Below are 19,041 nucleotides of genomic sequence, written 5' to 3'. Positions count from 1 at the left end.
GAAAAGAGCTTGCTCTTAGACTAGACCTATATTTGGGGGTAACTATATCTCCACAAAAGGAAAAGGACCCTCCTGGATACAATGCAGGCTGCCATCCACTCCTGGTGACCCCTCCACTACTATTGCTGGGACAGTTTCCCTCCCTCAACATTGCTGTGCACACACACACACATGCACTCATGTGTGCGTGCACACACACACACACACACACACATACACACACACGTCTTCACCCACCCTGCTCTTGCCCAAAGAACCAGGTGCAAATTTTAGAAGTGAATGTGGAATGGACCCTCTTTAGGCTGTGTCCCATTTATCATGTCACCAGGCTGTCAGGAAGGCCTGCGGGAATGGAGCTTCTCCAGAACAATGCAGTAGGCTGGGGAGAACATCACAACTTCAATATTCCAGACAGCTCCTGCAAAAATGGATGGAAGGGGCCCACAGTATTCAGCAAACTGCCTCCAGCCCACGTGCAGAGAAGCCATCTCAGACATCTTACTCTGAATGAATATGCCCTTTCGCTCCCCATGCACCTGGATTATAAGTCAACTCAACCCGTGCCACGGTGGGTTACAGCCATTTCCTAAACCCCTCCAGGTTAGAAGGAGATGATGGAATCAGGTTGTTAAAGATCAGATGGGCCCAAGGGCACGCACTTGTGATTTGATTTTGAATGTTGCTGGGGAGAGCAAGAAGGATTTTCTCAGGGAAGAAAGTTTAGAGCAAAATTGCATCTGGTTGTTAACACAGCTTATTCCTTCTGGGCTGCCAGCCTCGCCTTGCAGGAGGCACGTTCATTCAATGAGGAGAGCAGGTTTCCCCCAAGATGTGAGCTTGCCTGGTTCCAGGAGCAACCCTTTATTGGGGGAGCGGCGGGGGGGAGTCTGGGTGTCTTTCTGGTGACCTCCCCGGTAGTGCCGCCCACTGCCCTATGGGGACTCTGTCCTAGTAACAGGATGGGTAGGAACACTCTTGCCTCCATGTTAGGAGTCTGAATCTTGAATTCCATGGAGGGAGAGCTCTGGAAAAAAAGGCAGAAGCAAATGAGTGAAACCCAGATGCGCATCTGCTGCTAGAGTCAGCTTTGGAGAAGGCAGCTCATCGGACCCCATGCTCTTTCCCAACTGCAAGGGAAATGCAGGCTGGGTCACATATAAAACAGAGTCTGGGTTATCATTCCTGCTCCTGTGGGCAGCTTAGGTTCTGGGGACAAGCTTCTGTGTGTTTTCAGTGGATGGTAGACAAGTTGTTTGCAGGCTCTCCCAACTAAGGAGCAGCCATGATACTTTCAGCCTCAGCAGTCATGCATTTTTCATCTTCCAAATCTTTATTGGTTTTGGATGGAAACAGGGAGACCAATTAGGATGTTATTGCCATGGTCTAAGCAAGAGATAATGAGTTCCTAACCAGGGGAGTGGCAGTAGGGATGCCTTTAAGACAGCTTTAGGAGGCAAAATCAGCAAGCTAACCAATGATTGATCAGCTGTCAGTGAGAAAGAAGAAATTAAGATGACTCTAGCATAAGCCTCTAAGTGGACAAGGGTGCCACCAGCCAGAACCAGGAATGCAGGCAAGAGTAGATTTAGGGGGACTCTGAGGTCAGGTGCCTGTGGAACATCCAGATGTGGGTGTACAATGCTAGCCTGAGTCTGGACGCTCCTGCGGCCCGGCCTCCACCCAGCAGATCCATCGTCAGAGCCAGTTTCTTCCTGATGTTGCACCTCTTCTTGGCCAGGACACCTCCTCTGACCCCGTCCGTGCCCAGCTGGCCCTCATCCCTAAATCTTAGCTCATTTTTCTTCCCACTAGAATCTCTCCCCTTTTCGTCATCCCAAACCTTTCCCTTCAGTCAATATTCTCCTGACCACTGTACACCAGGGAGGCTGTCCTAGGGGTGCTTCCTGGGTTCCTTTGAGTTCCGGCAGGGGTGTCTCCATGGAGGGGCATCTTGCATGTCTGGTCATTGCTCACCTTCCTCCTCCACTTGTGATACCGGATCCATTAGGAGCTGTGATAGAATCCTGGTCAAGGGGAAATCTGACAGTAGCTAGCTCAAAGCCAATTGTCAGCAAGTATCTGACAGGTGCAGTAAAAACAAAGGCGTCCCCTTCAGCTTGTAGAACATAGCCTAAGATGATCCCCCACTAGCCTTGCTTTACATAAAGCCAGGCTTCTTGACAAAGTTGGGCAAACTGCTTATCACTTGCTCTGAATTCAGAGATCAAGATGAAGGGCTCTGTCATCTCAATACCAGACTTTCCAGAAGTGAAGTGTCACAGGACTGCCTTGAGTATGAGATGCCCCATGAAGCCCTTAGGAAGACCTCTTGACCAAATTAAATTTGACATTAACATCAGCCCCAGGAAAGGCCCACGGCGCTGCCCCTAAGTCAGTACATATTATAGGAAATAGAAAAGCGGTCTGTGATGCACATGCCTTTCCTAGCCCGGAGGCCAAAGGCTAGTCCTCCTCAGGATCACGAGGCTCCTGGCAGCTGGCCCACACCTCCACATATGTCACCTGGGTCAGCTGCTTTGTCTCTCGAGTCAAGAACTTTGAGGAGAGGCTCTGTTGCAGGAAAGGCCACAGGATGAGAGCATCCTATTAAATCAAGTGGTGATCTGTCAGAGCACTTCAGATCACCAGACATTAAGTTGTTCTCAGGGCTTATTCATTTGAGAGCCCAGGAGATTTTCATAGCTGATTCGCTCATTCATTCTTTCATTCCTTCATTCGTGTTTTAATTTAACAAATATTTGTTGAGTGTCCAAATGCTGCAACTCTTGAGGTTATATAGAAGTTAATAAGACCGCTTAACAATTCAGTCTTCTGGGGGAGACATGTTAAAAAAAAAAAAAAAGTTAAGAGGCTCCTGGGTGGCTCAGTCGGTAAAAGTCCGACTTAGGCTCAGGTCATGATCTCACAGCTTGTGAGTTTAAGCCCCACGTCGGGCTCTGTGCTAACAACTCAGAGCCTGGAACCTGCTTCGGATTCTGTGTCTCCCTCTTTCTTGCCCCTCCTCCATTCATACTCTGTCTCTCTTTCCTTCAGAAATAAACATTAAAAAACATTTTCTTGGAAAAGAAAAAGTTAAGATCATCTTCTACTATACCATGAAGCTTAACAGAGCTGCTCTCATTCATAATCATGGTCAGAGGCTTTTGTACCCCAAGAATAGCCCAGCTACAGGAAGCTATTGTCAGTTTCTCCAAGATGCCTTTAAAAGGCTGAGCTTCTAGGGGGTGAGTGTCAGAACCCTAGATGTAGCCAGTACTTCCATTCTCAGAGAGCAGCAGTGGGCCTACTGCTTAAAGGAAAATCAGTACACACCTACTGGAAATCAGATTAAAGGGCAAAGGGCTGACTCATAGAGGATAGTGAGTGGGGAGCTTCTCCATGGATATGCTGATTTCTTTGGCATCATTTAAACAGCTGTCTTATAGTAGCCCTCCCATGTTGGGGGTAAGGATTTTACCTGTAGTGGCCTTGCACAAGCTGGTCAGCAACTGAGTCTCTATGGCCCTGCTTCAGGAGCCTGGCTGACCGCCCCTCTTCCAGGGCCCAGTTTGCTTCACCTGGAGATCCAAGTTCCCAATGGCAAGGCCTTGCAGGAACCCTTCTTGTCTGGGATTCCAAAGGTGGAATGACACTCTGAGTAGGGACAACAGCATGTGAGCTCCTGAAAGGACATCAGAAAGTCCTCCCAACATGTCCGTGTCGAAGGCCTCCGGAAGAAGAACTGGGAATCGTAGGCTCTGATGTCGGTCACTTACGTGGATAATCAGGATCGCAGGTTATGCACCAGCCACCAGTGACTCTAAAATCATATTGGCTATCGTTATTTTATTGGTGTTTATTATTGGCATATTATTATTTTATAACAAAGGTTTATTTATCATCTCTACCACATGTCCTTCTTGGGTTGACTGTGGCTCTCTTCCACACGGCCTCCCACCGGGGTCTAGGCTAACAAGTAGCCTTTATCTAGAGCACTGTTGATCTCATGGTGCATGGAAAAGACTTAGAGAGCCATGAACTGTCTCTTAAGGCTTCTGCCCTGAGAGGACACATCACTTGCACTCACACGTTGTTGGTCAGAACAGGTCACATGGCTCTGTGACATCAGTGGGGCAGAGAAGCATGTTGGGAACAGGGTGCATTCGACCACCACACAGTCCTAGTATAGCATTTGCCAAGAGGGCCTCCCTGTCCTCCCCTGAGACTCTGCCACTGACCTGTTCTACCCACCAATGGTAAAAGATCTTCTACTGGGTCCCAAAAGGTAGGGCCAACTTCTGTTTGGTTCGTTCCTGGCTTCTCGTCACAGTGCCTGGCGTAACCTAGACATTACATGAATATTTATTGAAATAGTATGGAGTTGATATTGCAATTGGAAGAGCATGCCACAGAATGAGGCCTGCGTCTTTAAAAAAAAAAAAGTTGATTTATTTTGAGAGAATGAGTGGGGGAGCGACAGAGAGAGAGAGAGAGAGAGAGAGAGAGAGAGGAGAGAGAGAGAGAGAGAGAGAGAGAGAGAGAGAATCCCAAGCAGGCTCTACACTGCCAGCACAGAGCCTGATGTGGGACTCAAACCCATGAACCATGAGATCATGACCTGAACTGAAATCAAGAGTCTGACACTGAACTGACTGAGCCACCCAGGTGCCCCAGAATGAGGCCTGTGTCTTTGATTACAATGATTCCTCAACCCTGAGACCCTCCACTTATTCCTGCCCTGTGGCAGACCCCGAGGAGGCATGATCTGAGGCTCCATGTCAATTACCATTGCCACAGGCCCAGCTTGAGGTGCTAAGAACACTCTGCCCTCACCAAAGTCATTCAGAGCAGAATGCAAACCCTGCAATTAAGAAGTTCGGGCCCCTGGGCTCCATTTTTGCTTTCACAGCACAGTGTGTCCTGAAATCTATCTCATTCATACATCTTTATCTAATTGCTGGCTCAGAGAGGCTTCCCCATTCTACGCCTCGGGGACCTTGACTCACGCCTCAACTCTGGTTCCAAGTCCGCCACGCTTAACCTGCAACTGCTGTGCACCGAAACAGTGTGGACTCTAAGCAGCCGGGTGGGTCCCAGGGACCTTCACAGAGGATTCCCAAAGAGCTCCTTAAATACACCCTGATTCCAGATGATGCGGCACCATCTTTGCAAGTGACGCGTCCTATTTACCCACAGCTTTCCCTGAGATCCCTTGAGGAGAGGAGAGAGAGAGAGGAACTTTGGGAGAAAGTAAGTCTCTCTTAGTTTGTTTAAGTGCGCCGAGAAATGAAATACAAGCTGTTGAGTTTGGGGAAGTCTGCACCATCTGGTTACTTACAGCTTGATGCTTTTGGGTAGGCAACATCTGTGGGTTAGGCAGGGTGGCCCCGCCGCTCCCCTTGTCATGGAATCAGGGAAGCCTACATCAATGGCCTTACCAGGGCACATGCTGTCTTCACCATGACTGTCTGTGGACAGCCACCTGTGTAGGAGGGTGGGATCCCAGGGGCCTATGCTGTGTGCTTGGCAAGACACCATGCTGCATGGTAGAATGAACATTAGCTGGGCCTGCCTCTAGCTAGCTGTGTGGCTCTGTGACCTTGGTCAAGTCATTTCCCTTCTCTGGGCTTTGATTTCTGTTTATAAAATGTAGCACAGTTTACAAGATCTCCCTCCTGGTTCATTGAGGCGGTGCAGTGGGGAGCCTGGTCTTTGGAGCTGCAAAGCCCTGGTGATGGGCCCACTCAGTAGCTGGTTGTGATCCTGGGCTTACTGAGCCTCAGGTTCTTACCTGTAGACTGGAATCATAATAGTATTCACCATGTAGATGAATGATTAAGCAAAAGCATTGTAGTACTTAATTCAGGTCTGGTGCTCAGTGCCCAAACCAGTCCTTAGGAAAATAAATAATAGTGGTATGGTGCAAAGCTGGCATTGGCAGCTACCAGGCACACATGTTCGCACTGGTTCTGCTAGACTGCACTGGATTCACTGGCCTGAGCTGGAAGTCTAGGAGCCCAGAGCACTCAGCCTGCATCTCTGCCCACCTGGAATTTCGAGAACTGACACAATCTCTGAGAATGCCCCGTCACGGGGCCGTCTCCACACTGGACAAATCCTGGTCTCAGAGCCAACTCACCTGTGGGTCCAAGAAGCAGTTGCCATGTCACATTATTCTGAAGGTTCTAAGAAAATGAAATTGCTCCAAAAGACCGCGTATCTCCCACTCCCCAACCACCCTCAAATCTCTGCCTGCTACCACCCATATAGATTTCTTTCCGATACCTTTGGAGGGTGATAACCCTTAAGGCTTTGTTAGGCATTAAAATATTACTGTGAATCAACCTAGCAGAGAAATAAAATACATACCAGACAAGGCTTCAGGGACATTAGATAAGAAGAAGGAAATATTGGGGCTCCTGGGTGGCTCAGTCGGTTGAGCATCCGACTTCGGCTCAGGTCATGATCTTACAGTTTGTGGGTTCGAGCCCCGCATCAAGCTCTGTGCTGACAGCTTGCTCAGAGCCTGCAGCCTGCTTCAGATTCTGTGTCTCCTTCTCTCTCTCTCTGCCCCTCCCCGGCTCATGCTCTGTCTCTGTCTCTCAAAAATAAATAAATGTTAAAAAAATTTTTTTTTAAAAAAGAACAAGTAAATATTGATGAGAGGTGTGGGGACAGACATAAGGCTGAATGGGCAGGCTTACCTGGGCATTGGATAGATGGCCAGAAGTATCTCATGGAGGCCCTGGGTGGGAAGAAGGGCAGTTATAAACATTAAATGAGTGTCTATTAATGGCACTGTGTATCAGGCATGGTACCAACCCCAAAACCCTAGGAAATACACATGTAAATAATGCAGTCAATACTGCCCACACTTTCTCCTTGATAAGCATAAGCCGCAGGGTGATCATGGATTGGCAGACAGGAATCTCCCACCCTCTCAGACTCTGTGGTTCCTGGAGGCCTCTCCTAGGGTGAGTCTGTCACCCTAAACAAAGCATCTGGCTCTAAGGATACCTATTTTTCACATAGCATAACTTTCAGTTGCAAACCAACAGGTGCTCAACTCTAGACTTGATCATCTGTTCTAAGGCTAGAGGGAATACTGACTGCTTGAACCTTTCCCAAGAAGTATATTGGTTTCCAATATGGCACCTTCCTGAAAGGTTCTCAAAGGTCATTTTAACCATAGGAGATGTTGGTGGTAGCTGACTTTGGAACCCAATCCCTAGGTGAGACGAGATTCTGATATATAGAATTCAGATGTCCAGTGACCTCTGGCAAAGATCCGGTAATGCACGCAACCACTGTCCATTAAGCCCGTCAGCTTTTACGACTGACTGGTTGGAGCCATCCTGGGAGAGCACTGGCTTCCTGCACCATGCACACCTTATTCCCTGACAGTATCAGGAAGCCCCCGATCCTTATCCTTCCCTAAAGAGCTGAGCCCTGCTCCTGTGTGGGACATAAAGATGCAGAGAGCTCTGCTGGCAACTTCTGAACTTCAGTGGGAAGCCGGTGGACACCCAAGGGTTCTCCCAGCGGAGGCATCCAGTCTTCTCTGCCAGGCTGGCCACCCCTGCCCCCCTCAGCTCCGCCCTCCACAAAGCTGTTGGTGTGAATTTCCTAAGACATAAATCTACCTGGGACACTCCCACTGCTTCAGGCTTAGTCTTCGTGCATTACCCTGGAATCATAGCAGTAGCAGAAATAAAAATAGTTACAATAGTAAGGATAAAGTCACAGGTAACATGGAGTGAGCGCTCACCACGTGGCCAGCATGCTGCTTCAGGCTCTAATGCAGGCTCCCATTCAGTCCTCACAACCACTGGGAAGGGAGATGTCACAGCAGGAGCTGGACAGGCAGAAAGGCTAAGGGACGTGCTCACAGGGCCTAGGTCAGCAAGTCATGTTACAAGGCATCAAATTCAAGTTTGCTAACTTCTGAACCTGTGTTCTCGACCACTGTACCGTTTGGCCTAAACATAATGGTTGTAAAAAAAAAAAAAAAAGAAAAGTGTGGTGGGTAAAAAGTGGCTCACACTCCTTATGGCATCGGGACCTAGAACTTTCCCCAATCACAGCCCTGATCACACTGTGTCACAGCTGTGTGTCCACTTGTTGGCTCTGAGCTGCCCCAGGTCAGAGGCTGTGCTGATTCACCTTTACATCACCAGTGCCTAGCAGGGGTCTTGGCACATGGTCGGGGCTCAATAAATGGCTCATGGGTTAATGGATGGATGAATTCATTGGTCCACATCAAACTCTGGCCTTCTCTGGGAACTTCTCTGCTTATGAAAGCCCACCATTCTCATTTCCCTAAATTCCAGCACCGTTTTCCTTATATAATATAGCTCATTGCACCTTATCTTGTCACATATAACATTTTTGTCTGCATGTTACTGATGCTTTCACCTCTGCAGACCATAAGAAACTCGGGGAGGAGGGGGGCAGGTGTGGCCTTTGGCCTTTCTTTTCCTGACTCACCCAGCTCCAGGTTGGCTTAGATCTCTAAGTAGATACACTGAGTAGTTCATCCTGACCCAGGAGCAGAAAATAGAAGGTGAGGACACCCAGCCCGTGAAGAATAACGCTTTGTTCTTTCTGTCCCCCGTGCACTGCAGGAGCCTCCTCTGGCATCATCGACCTCTTGCCATCCCCCAGCGCAGCCACCAACTGGACAGCAGGACTGCTGGTGGACAGCAGTGAGATGATCTTCAAGTTCGATGGCAGGCAAGGGGCCAAGATCCCTGATGGGATTGTGCCCAAGAACCTGACAGACCAGTTCACCATCACCATGTGGATGAAACATGGCCCCAGCCCCGGTGTGAGAGCCGAGAAGGAAACCATTCTCTGTAACTCGGATAAGACTGGTGAGTCTGGAGCCCACCCCTGCCGGTGGCTGCCCCTTATATCCCAGCTGGTTAGGCACGGACGCAGCCACAGAGGATGTGGGAGGAAAGCAAGAGTATGATGGGGGCCTGGGAAAATATTCTTGTGCCTGGTTTTCTGGCTGCTGATTTTCTGGGCTTGGGGTAGAGCAGGACCAGGAAAGGGGGGAAGAGTAGAGGCACAGACACAATGCAAAAGCTGAGACTGGTAGTTTTCAAACTGGGTTCTTCAGAACTCCAGCCTCCCCAGAAGTAACCTAGGGCTGCTACACATGAAGGGGGTGGGGGTAGCTGGTGGGGGACACCGCATCCTTACTTCAAGCAAGGCAGCTTCACCTTCACTATGTTATAGACAGTAAGACTTCCAAAGGTTTATTTTCAGTGAAAATGTCATGCTCATTTTCAAAGTCACCGAATGGTAGCTGACTTTGGCAAGGCGTTTTCCCCACATTAAGCCTGCACAAGGCAGTTCACAGCTTAGTGGTTAAAAGCATTCCACCCCTTATTGGCCATATGACCTTCAGCAAGTTGTTTAACCTCTCTGTGCCTCACTTTCCCTTTCTATAAAATGGGTATTATAGTGTTACCTACCCATAGGATTTTTATCAGGATTAAATGACTTAATGTACATATAGTGCTTTAGAACAGTACCTGGCACATAGGAAATTCAATCTGTGTTAGATGTTACTGTTCAAGATAGTCTCTTACATCTCTACAAACAAGTTTATGAAAGCATTATTGTGTTTCCCATCTTGAGGATAAGGAAACATCCTTGAGAGGTTAATAACTTTCCCAAGTATATAGCCAGTGAGTATCAGAACTGGAATGTAAGCTCAGATCCAGCTGACTCCAGTCCTGTGCACTTGTCACCACACCCCACAGGTACACACATACACACACACATATACACACATACACACACACAAACCCATGCACATGCATGCAGGCACACACACTTTTGGGGTATCTTATGCAAATTTTACAACTTTATCTTTTTTTTAATGTTTTTATTTATTTTAGAGAGAGAAAGACAGAGCATGAGTGGGGGAGGGGCAGAGAGAGAGAGGGAGACCCAGAGTCTGAAGCAGGCTCCAGGCTCTGAGTTGTCAGCCAGAAACTGGCACAGGGCTCAAACTCACAGACCGCGAGGTCAAGACCTGAGCTGAGGTCAGTTGTTCAACCAACTGAGCCACCCAGGCACTCCACCAGCACTCCACCTTTTCTGTTTCAGTCACTCTTTATATTACATGTTAGCGTACTTTCCAGATGCAGAAACTGAAACAGAGTTGTCTGGCTTTTCCTAGTCCTAAAGTAAGTCTGTGTCAGATTGGTTGTGCCGAGGGTCAGTTTTTCTGGGACTTTCATGCCAGAAGGATTCTGTAGACATGCATGAGGTCACACTGAGGTTTGGGACCAGGTTCAGAGCTCAGCCCACAACCCCAGGAATCAGCCTGCGGTGTGGTCCGTGCAGTGCCTGGCAGGGTGCTCCCGTCACAACCCAGGAACCCGTATCAATAAGACAACAGGACAGGGCTGTAGGTACCAGCGCAAAGTGGCCCCGCCCCGGCTGGGGTTAGCGGCCACACACATATAATCCTTTCTGAAATGTATCAAATACCCCCGGGAGGCAGGTCAGACAGATGTCAGTGTTCCTGCTTACAGAGGAAGAAATTGAAATATCAAAGGTTGAGCAACTGGCCCAGGGTAGCACCGCCGGTTACCCAGAGAAATGGGATCAGACTGGGCCCCCCGGGCCCAAGTTCCACACGCAGGCTCTGGGTCCAGTGGTTCTCAACGGCTACACAGGAGAATAACCTAACCCGGATGTTTGTGAAAGTGCACAGATGCCAGGGCCCCACCCGGCACAGTAAGTCAGACTTTCTAGCAGATTCCTGTGTACAGCCATGGCTGAACATACCACCTTAAATAATGACACTTCACTGTCGTCACACCAGTCCACCCCACGGCACATCGACACCCTCAAGTCAGAGAGACCTGGTGCTCCTGTGCTTTGGCCAAGCATATGCAACAACACTTTGCAAGCAGCTCAACCCTGGCACAGAGAAGCTAGGGAAGGTTTTCTCTAAGTTCTTTGACTTAAAAAATAAATAATCTATAAATACCTTCTTGCCCTAAAAAAAAAAAATTTTTTTTCAGGAATAGGCTAAAGTTTTATTAGGCTTTTATATATCAGAAACATTTTTTTCAAGGCATGTTTATATCAGAAAACCTGAAAAAAAAACACATAAAAGTATAAAGAGGAATGCACAAACCCCCTAAAACCCTAATACTTAGAGATATCTTCTGATTATATTTGGCATATGTCATTACCAAATAAAATCTTATTTTTATTTCTGTGTATATGTAAGATGTCCTTACAATTTTCCATCTATTTTTATAATACATGTGATACTGTCATGTTCTCTGTTTTTTTTTTTTATGTAATATTACATCCAGATCATTTCTCTTTGTGATAAAATATTCCTTAAAGATATGAATTACATAACAATCCAAAATTCTGTCATGGGGCTTTAGTATTTCATTTTTTTAATGTTTATTTATTTATTTTTTTTTCAACGTTTATTTATTTTTGGGACAGAGAGAGACAGAGCATGAACGGGGGAGGGGCAGAGAGAGAGGGAGACACAGAATCGGAAACAGGCTCCAGGCTCTGAGCCATCAGCCCAGAGCCTGACGCAGGGCTCGAACTCACGGACCGCGAGATCGTGACCTGGCTGAAGTCGGACGCTTAACCGACTGCGCCACCCAGGCGCCCCTTATTTATTTATTTTGAGAGACAGAGGGAGAGAGAGAATCCCAAGCAAGCCCCACACTGTCAGCATAGAGAATAACACAGGGCTGTGATCTCACAAACTGTGAGGTCATGACCTGAGCTGAAACCAAGAGTCAGATGCTTAACTGACCGAGCCACACAGGCGCCCCTATTACTTCAGTTAACTGGCTTCTTTTTGTTAGACATTTAGCTGCAACAATGACCAGGGGTCATGAAAAGAAATGGAGTCGATTTCTGAGTGTGCCATATCCCTAGCCCACTGAATAAACCAGTGACCTTGGTAGGGATACTGACTCCAGGAACCCAGGCTAACAGAGGGAGAAGGAGGAAGAAATTTCCTAGGCTAGAAAGTGCTCCAGACCTCCATTCATTCTTCTTGTTCCCTTCCTCACCCACAACTTTTCCTGGCTCCAAATAATATTAAATGAGAAAAGTCCTTCTTTCTCTATTTTTCTGACAGTAGACAACAGATAACAGAAATTACTTGGTCACCTGGACCTTGGCCTAGGCCAAACCTACAACACTGGCAACTGCTTTGCACATACTTCCTCATTGTGTCAACTAAGATGCTTTCGGGGTGTCTGCGGGGCTCAGTCAGATATGCTTCCAACTTCGGCTCAGGTCATGATTTCATGGTTCATGAGGTCAAGCCCCGGGTTGGGCTCAGTGCTGATAGCTCAGAGCCTGGAGCCTGCTTCGAATTCTGTGTCTCCCTCTCTCTCTGCCCCTCCCCAGCTCGTGCTCCATCTTTCTCTGTCTCTCAAAAATAAACATTTAAAAAATTTTTAAAGATGGTTTCAGTTATAAGAAATAGGAAATATGGACCAAACTGATATCAAATAAACAAAAAATCAAAGTAATAAAGGGAACATAGAGTTCTTTTAATTGAAAATGTCCAGAGCTATGACACCTTCAGGCAAAGTGTGATCAAGGGCTTGGCCCTTTCTGCTGCAGTTTCTCAGATCTGCCCCATGTGTGTACAATTTCATGTTAGCAAACATGGCTGAAGCAGCTCCATGCCTCCCACTCATGTAGACAACTTTTAGAGAGATAGTATCTCTTCTATTTGCTTTCTGATAAAAGAGAGTTCTTTTTGGGGCACCTAGGTGGCTCAGTTGGTTAAGCATCCAACTCTTAATTTCGGCTCAGTTCATGATCTCAAGCCCTGTGTTGGGATCTGTGCTAAGCATGGAACCTGCTAGGGATTCTCTCTCTCTCTCTCTCTCTCTCTCTCTCTCTCTCTCTCTCTGCTCCTCCCGTGTTCTCTCTCTCTCTCTCTCTCTCTCTTTCTTTCTCTCTGCTTCTCTCTCTCTCTCTTTAAAAATTAAATAAATAAAACTTAAAAGAAAAAGATTTTTAAAAAAGGAGAGTTCTTTTTTAAAACCACTCAGAAAAGCTCCTGAATCACGGGCTTGAACTGAGTCACTTTCCTGACAGAAGCCCTGGGGCCGAGAGAATGGCCTGCGTTGCCTGACTTGGGCCTGGGTCCCGAACCAATGACTGTGGCAAGGGGACCACCCAGAGCCCATATCTAGAGGTGGAATTGGTGTTGAGGTTTGTAGAGGAAGTACAAGAATCGATCTCACTATCCTATTCTCCTGATGCATTAGGATAATCCAGCATCCCTGTCGTCACACAGGTAAGGAAACTGAGGCTCTGAGAAGCTAAAAAGTTCTCCCAGAACCATCTAGAGGATACAAGTCCACCCAAAGTCTATCTGACTCTAGGGCCTGTGTTCTTCCTATGACACCTGGTCACCTGCTCATCCATGCGTCATTTATGGATCATGTGCCTCATAGTAGATTTCTGTGTATGCTAACATGTATATCATGTGAGCTCTTTGAGTATTGGTCAAAGAACAGCTCCTCTCCTCCTAATGGCTGTCATCTTGTGGCTGCAGGACATCATGGCTGGGACCCATGATGTGAGATTTCCTAAGCAGAAAAGGAAGTCTTTTATATCAGTGGAGGAAAATATCCCATCCACTGTGTATGGGGAGAGAGGTATTTATTCATAGCTTTGGAAAGACATGGAACTATGACTAACGCTGAAAAATCAATCTGCCCCCTCCTCGTAGCAACCAGAAATGAAGCCGCTCCCCCTACCTGCACACCATAAGGTAGAGAAGGAGACATGATCTGTGGTCGCCATTGTCAAGCCTGATGAAATGGAATAAAAGTCCAGCACTCTAGGAGACACCAGCTGTGCTAAAGGAGCCCAGGGTAGCTGACGTGACTGCCAGAGAGCCCCCTTAGCCCTCCCAGAAGTACTTGTATAAAAAATAAACGAAACTCGTTAGCCTATATAATTTTTATCCTGTGTCTGATGCAGTATCTCAGTATAAGTCAGGTTGCTAAGGCCAGATGGCTTCTCTGCCTAGGTTTTGCTGTGGACTTTCTTGCACCTTCCTTTTCCATTTCAGTGAGCTCCACTATGTGTGTTCTAGAACATTCATGAGATCTGATTGTGTAAGGGGAAACCGAAACACCCACCCCTTTCCCCTTTGAGGCGCTCTAAGCGATGTAGCGGGAAGACCCCTCTGGCAGAGACTGATGCAGCGATTCTGCAACCACTCCGATCGCTTTCTGCTTTTCAGAAATGAACCGGCATCACTATGCCCTGTATGTGCACAACTGCCGCCTGGTCTTCCTCTTGCGCAAGGACTTCGACCAGGCCGACACCTTCCGCCCCGCAGAGTTCCACTGGAAGCTGGACCAGGTAGGGCGCTCCCCTCACCCCTCACCCCAGCTCACCCATTGGGAGGGGCGGTAGGTGTGCTCCAATGACGAGAGCAGCCACGACGCCCCTCAAAGTTCTGCTCACTTGCTGAGTTTGGGAAAAATCAGCTCAGGGAGACACACAGCATCTTAAAATCACGATAGAAACTGCTGCCTTCAAGACCACCTGGGGGTGGGAGGGCCACACTTCCCAGGCAGGACCGTGCACCTGTCAGCAGACCCGTCGACGTGTGTCTTGTCCATTTGCTCCACGTTGAGCTCCTGGGAAGCTGGTTCTCTTGATCTCCAAGCTCAGTTTGTGATCTCTGCTAACACATCTTTCTATCACAAGTGCCCATGTCTCCTCTCTGATGCTCTGTTATCTCCCTTGGGTGACAGTGCAGCCTTGCTTTTTGGTGACACAGGTTGAGAACAAGGGACCCGAGGACCTTGAAGTAAACAGTGACACAGCACACTGAGCAGTGCACGTCCCTTTCTGAAGTGCAAAACCCTATGACCCACTCCAGAGCTTCCTGACTTGTGATCACAAGGGCTACTGTGTCATACTTGTCAATGACAAATCAAGTGTCTCGTTTGAGTGAAAAGCTTTGAAGTGTCTGTTTCCGAGGACTGTGCAGGGCTGAGATTGCAGAAGGGGCGGTCACTTCTCTGGGTGGCTGTGTCCCTGAGGAAGAGTCTGGCAGAAGGCCTGGAGCCAGCCTTCACTTAGACTTGAACTGGGTTAGGAGGTTGGGGGGAAGGCACGTGCGGATTTTTACAAATGGTTTTAGCAGCGTCTGGGTGGCTCAGTTGGTTAAGCATCCGACTTCGGCTCAGGTTGTGATCTCGTGGTTCGTGGGTTCGAGCCCTGCATCAGGCTCTGTGCTGACACCTCAGAGCCGGGAGCCTGCTTTGGATTCTGTGTCCCCCTCTCTTTCTGCCCCTTCCCCACTCGTGCTCTGTCTGTCTGTCTGTCTCTCTCTCTCTCAAAAATAAACATAAAATAATTGTTTTTAATAATAATAACAAAAATGGTTTTAAACTATCAAGATGGAGAATGCCAGCAGAGCAGGAAGGGGATTGTAGAATGGGTCCTGCTAAAGGAAGCAGATGATATGATGCCCATTCTGCGGTCGTACTGTGTGGAACCCCACCCATATCCTGAGTGCTTCTGGGAACTTCATTCTTCTGCCTTCCCCTAAAACCCACGGTGTGTGCTACCTGCCTCACCTTGTCTAGGGATGAGTGTTCCAGAATCCTCTCCCTACTCACGGGCATCTACCAGACACTCTCCCTGTACTACATAAGCCCCCAGGCCCAGGTAGGTAGGGCTGGTTTCAGAGAGTGTTACTGGGAAGCAGTCCAGAAGGAAGTCATTTATATTGAGAGGAGAATGGTGGCTGCCCCCTTTCATCCACACAGAAGCAGAGACATATGCTCTTTAAAAGATAGATTCATTAACCTCAGGGAATCCTTCAGTGCTGGAACTCCAGGCAATGGGACAAGGTCAAGGCCGCCAAGCTGATGGAAAGATGTTTTAGGAAGCCCAGTGGCAACTGCCTAATCTATTCCCAGTAAATCTCATCCTGCTGGATCCCAGGGTTTTGCAAATATGGCATCTGGATTCGTATATGTTCCTCTGAATTAGGAATTCTGGGTATTGCAGAAATTGTGAAATCCTGACGTTGCTTATTTGATTTCCCGGCAACCTCTCAGCTGCCTTCTAAAGTGCCATATGGCTTATATGGGATATATTTAAATACCTAATACAAATTGAGATGAATTAAAATAAATTCCATATTGTTAGGGGTTTTAATAAGAACATTGCTGTATTGGCCAGGATGATTACAGGTGCCCTGCAGCGTTTTCTCAGATGGGTTTGAGAAGTACTGATACAGGCAAATGAAGTCACAGGGTTTGGAATTAAAAATAGGTGAGGAAGGAATTCTGGTTCTACAGAATAATGACTCCAGGAATTCTGAAATCTGCTCCCAAAGGGGTGAATTTAAGGAGGGACTGAGGTTCATGGAAAACCTTCCAGATTACTCTGATCCCGTTTACTACCATTCATTCGCCAGCATCCGCTCTGCACCAGGCACGCTGCCTCTGAGTTCACTCTCGCCTGCCCGGTGGATGAGATGAGGCAGGGGACCACGGTCTCGTGACCTGCCCAGGGTCATACAGCAAACCACGGCCTGGACCTGCCCTTTGCATTACACTATGCTGTTTCCTTGATGAGCTTGCTAATTTAAAATGTTCTCATTTTCAAATTTTAAATATTTTTGATTTAGAGATCAGAATTATCCCTGAGATGCAAAATATTTATAGTCTTGATGAAACTCTTGAAACCGTCAAAACTTCCCTTTGATTAAGCCTTGTCTTCTTCCTTGTCTTAGTCAAGGCAGTCAAGGGGCTGCCATCGCAAAGTATCACAGACCAGGGCCTTGAACAACAGGTAATTATTTCTCACAGTTCTGGAGACTGGGAAGTACAAGACCAAGGTGCCAGCTGATTCAGCTCCCTAGTGATGGCCCTCTTCCCGGCCTGTAGACAGCCACCTTCTCACTTTGTCCTCACATGGCAGACAGAGAGAGAGAATGCGAGAGAGCTCGCACGCTGGGATACCTTTTCCTCTTCTTATGAGGCCCTGCGAGATTAAGGCCCCGCCCTTATGAACTCCTTTAACCTTGACCACCTGCTAAAGGCCCTGTCTCTAAATACAGTCACACTAGGGGGCAGTGCTTCAGTCTATGAATTTTGGGGGGACACAATTCAGTCCATAGCATTCTTACTTTTTATGGCATTCTTTACTAAAGAAATTAACATTGGGGCGCCTGGGTGACTCAGTTGGTTAAGCGTCCGACTTCGGCTGGGGTCATGATCTCGCGGTCCGTGAGTTCGAGCCCCGCATCGGGCTCTGTGCTGACTGCTCAGAGCCTGGAGCCTGTTTCGGATTCTGTGTCTCCCTCTCTCTCTGCCCCTCCCCCGCTCGTGCTCTCTCTCCCTCTGTCTCAAAAATAAACATTAAAAAAAAGAGAAATTAACATTAAAAATATTTATCAGAAACCCCAGCTCATCGGAACTGTTGCCCTCCCTTTGAAGGGAGCCACAGTGGGTAGGATATAGGAAACCTCAACCACACTCATAGTAGCAATCCAGTGGTACACACGGATGAAGCCCCAGACCCCTCTCTCCCTTATTCAGCTCTCTGTGTAGACAGAACCTTACCAGAAGTTTCTTGGATGTAAATCACTTGGTGTTCAGAATGTGCATACTTGATTACGTCTCCTGTCCCAGGAAGCCACCCTGGGTCCCCCTCCACCCCGAGGGGTTTCCCTCTCCCCGGTGCTCCCCAGATTCCATGCAGCATGCAATCGCAGTGCTTACTGTACCCTGGTAACCCATTTATCCTGCTTTCTGCTCCCTTTGCCCTGAGCTCCTCGAGGGCAGTCCTGTGTGGTACTCTCTCCAGCTCCTCAGTGCATAGGATAACCCTGAGCACACCATTGGTGCCCAGTAAATGTTTGCATAACAACGAAGGGATGTCAAGATCAAAAAAAGGGAGAGATGACATGAGGGAGGGAGAGAGGGGAAGAGAGAAGACAAATCCAGGGATTTTTTTTTTAATCTCCTGATGATTAACTGATCTTTTTATTCACTTTATGGAGCATTTTAAATTCTAAAATTTCGCCATTTGTTACTCTGTGGATTTCAGTGTTGTTCCACTTTTATGTTGATATCTAATTTCAAAGGTTTAACTGGATTTGCCACCAATGGCTCTGTAATTATTGCAGAACTTTATGGTTTGGGCCAGAAAGGGCTCAAGCCAGTCTACCGTGTTATGTGTATTCAGATTCCTGGCCCACCTTGGGGATCCCAGAAGCATAATAAATGTTCTCATGGCTAATGGGGCTTCATTTCTTTCTTTATTCAACAGTTTATTCTGAACACAAACTATGTGCCAGGCTCTGTGCTGGGTACCCGGGATCAGCTGCTAGAACAGAAGACCCTGCTCTCTAGAAGGGTCCACTGTCATGAGCAAACTAGCACAGAAACGTTTTACAATCCTATGCAATACATGCTGGGGCAGAGGGCAGGGGCCAGGTCGGGGGAGTCTGCGGGAAACCGTTTTGGAGACACCTGACGTAGACCTGGGAATAGGGGCCTGGAAGAACCCCTGAGAGGGGACGTTATCTGAATGGAGTGCGGAGGGCTTGGAGGTGTAGAGCCAGGCAGCCAAGATGGCAGGGAGATGAGCAGCACGTCCATCTTCAGGAGACTGTAGGCTTCCGGAGTGGCAGGCCATAGGGATGGGGGGGAGGGGAATAGTTTGGCAGATATTAGGACCCATGTTTAGAGGAGCGGGTGTCAATCAAATCCCAAGAGGCTTTTTATATCCTGTTACTGAGTTGGTACTTTATTCCCCAAAGAATGGGCTACAAGAATTTTATTATTCAAGTAGAATTTAGGGATGGGTAAATGTGAATAATGCTAGTATGACATTCATAAAATGTATCAAATTTAAGTCGATATAGCTCAGGCCAGGTCATTTAATAGGGCCAGCGACGGGGGCTGCATTAGAACCAGGGTCTCCCCCCTCCCGCCTCCATAGCCAGGCCAGGAGGTTAAGCACTTGACC

At 47.7% G+C, this 19,041-nt stretch overlaps 1 protein-coding gene across 3 annotated transcripts in view; it reads left to right on the top strand.

Annotated features, from left to right (window-relative positions):
• Positions 1-19,041, top strand: part of CLSTN2 (calsyntenin 2) — a 608,534-nt gene that overhangs the window by 499,061 nt on the left and 90,432 nt on the right. For all 3 annotated transcript variants that reach the window (XM_043595270.1, XM_043595271.1, XM_043595272.1), the window contains 2 exons: positions 8,625-8,873; positions 14,282-14,403. In XM_043595270.1, the coding sequence (XP_043451205.1) occupies positions 8,625-8,873; positions 14,282-14,403 (371 nt within the window). The remainder of the gene's footprint in view (positions 1-8,624; positions 8,874-14,281; positions 14,404-19,041) is intronic.

Source organism: Prionailurus bengalensis, chromosome C2, assembly GCF_016509475.1.
Source record: "Prionailurus bengalensis isolate Pbe53 chromosome C2, Fcat_Pben_1.1_paternal_pri, whole genome shotgun sequence".
Classification (NCBI taxonomy): Eukaryota; Metazoa; Chordata; class Mammalia; order Carnivora; family Felidae; genus Prionailurus; species Prionailurus bengalensis.
This window is presented reverse-complemented; position numbering and strand designations above follow the sequence as displayed.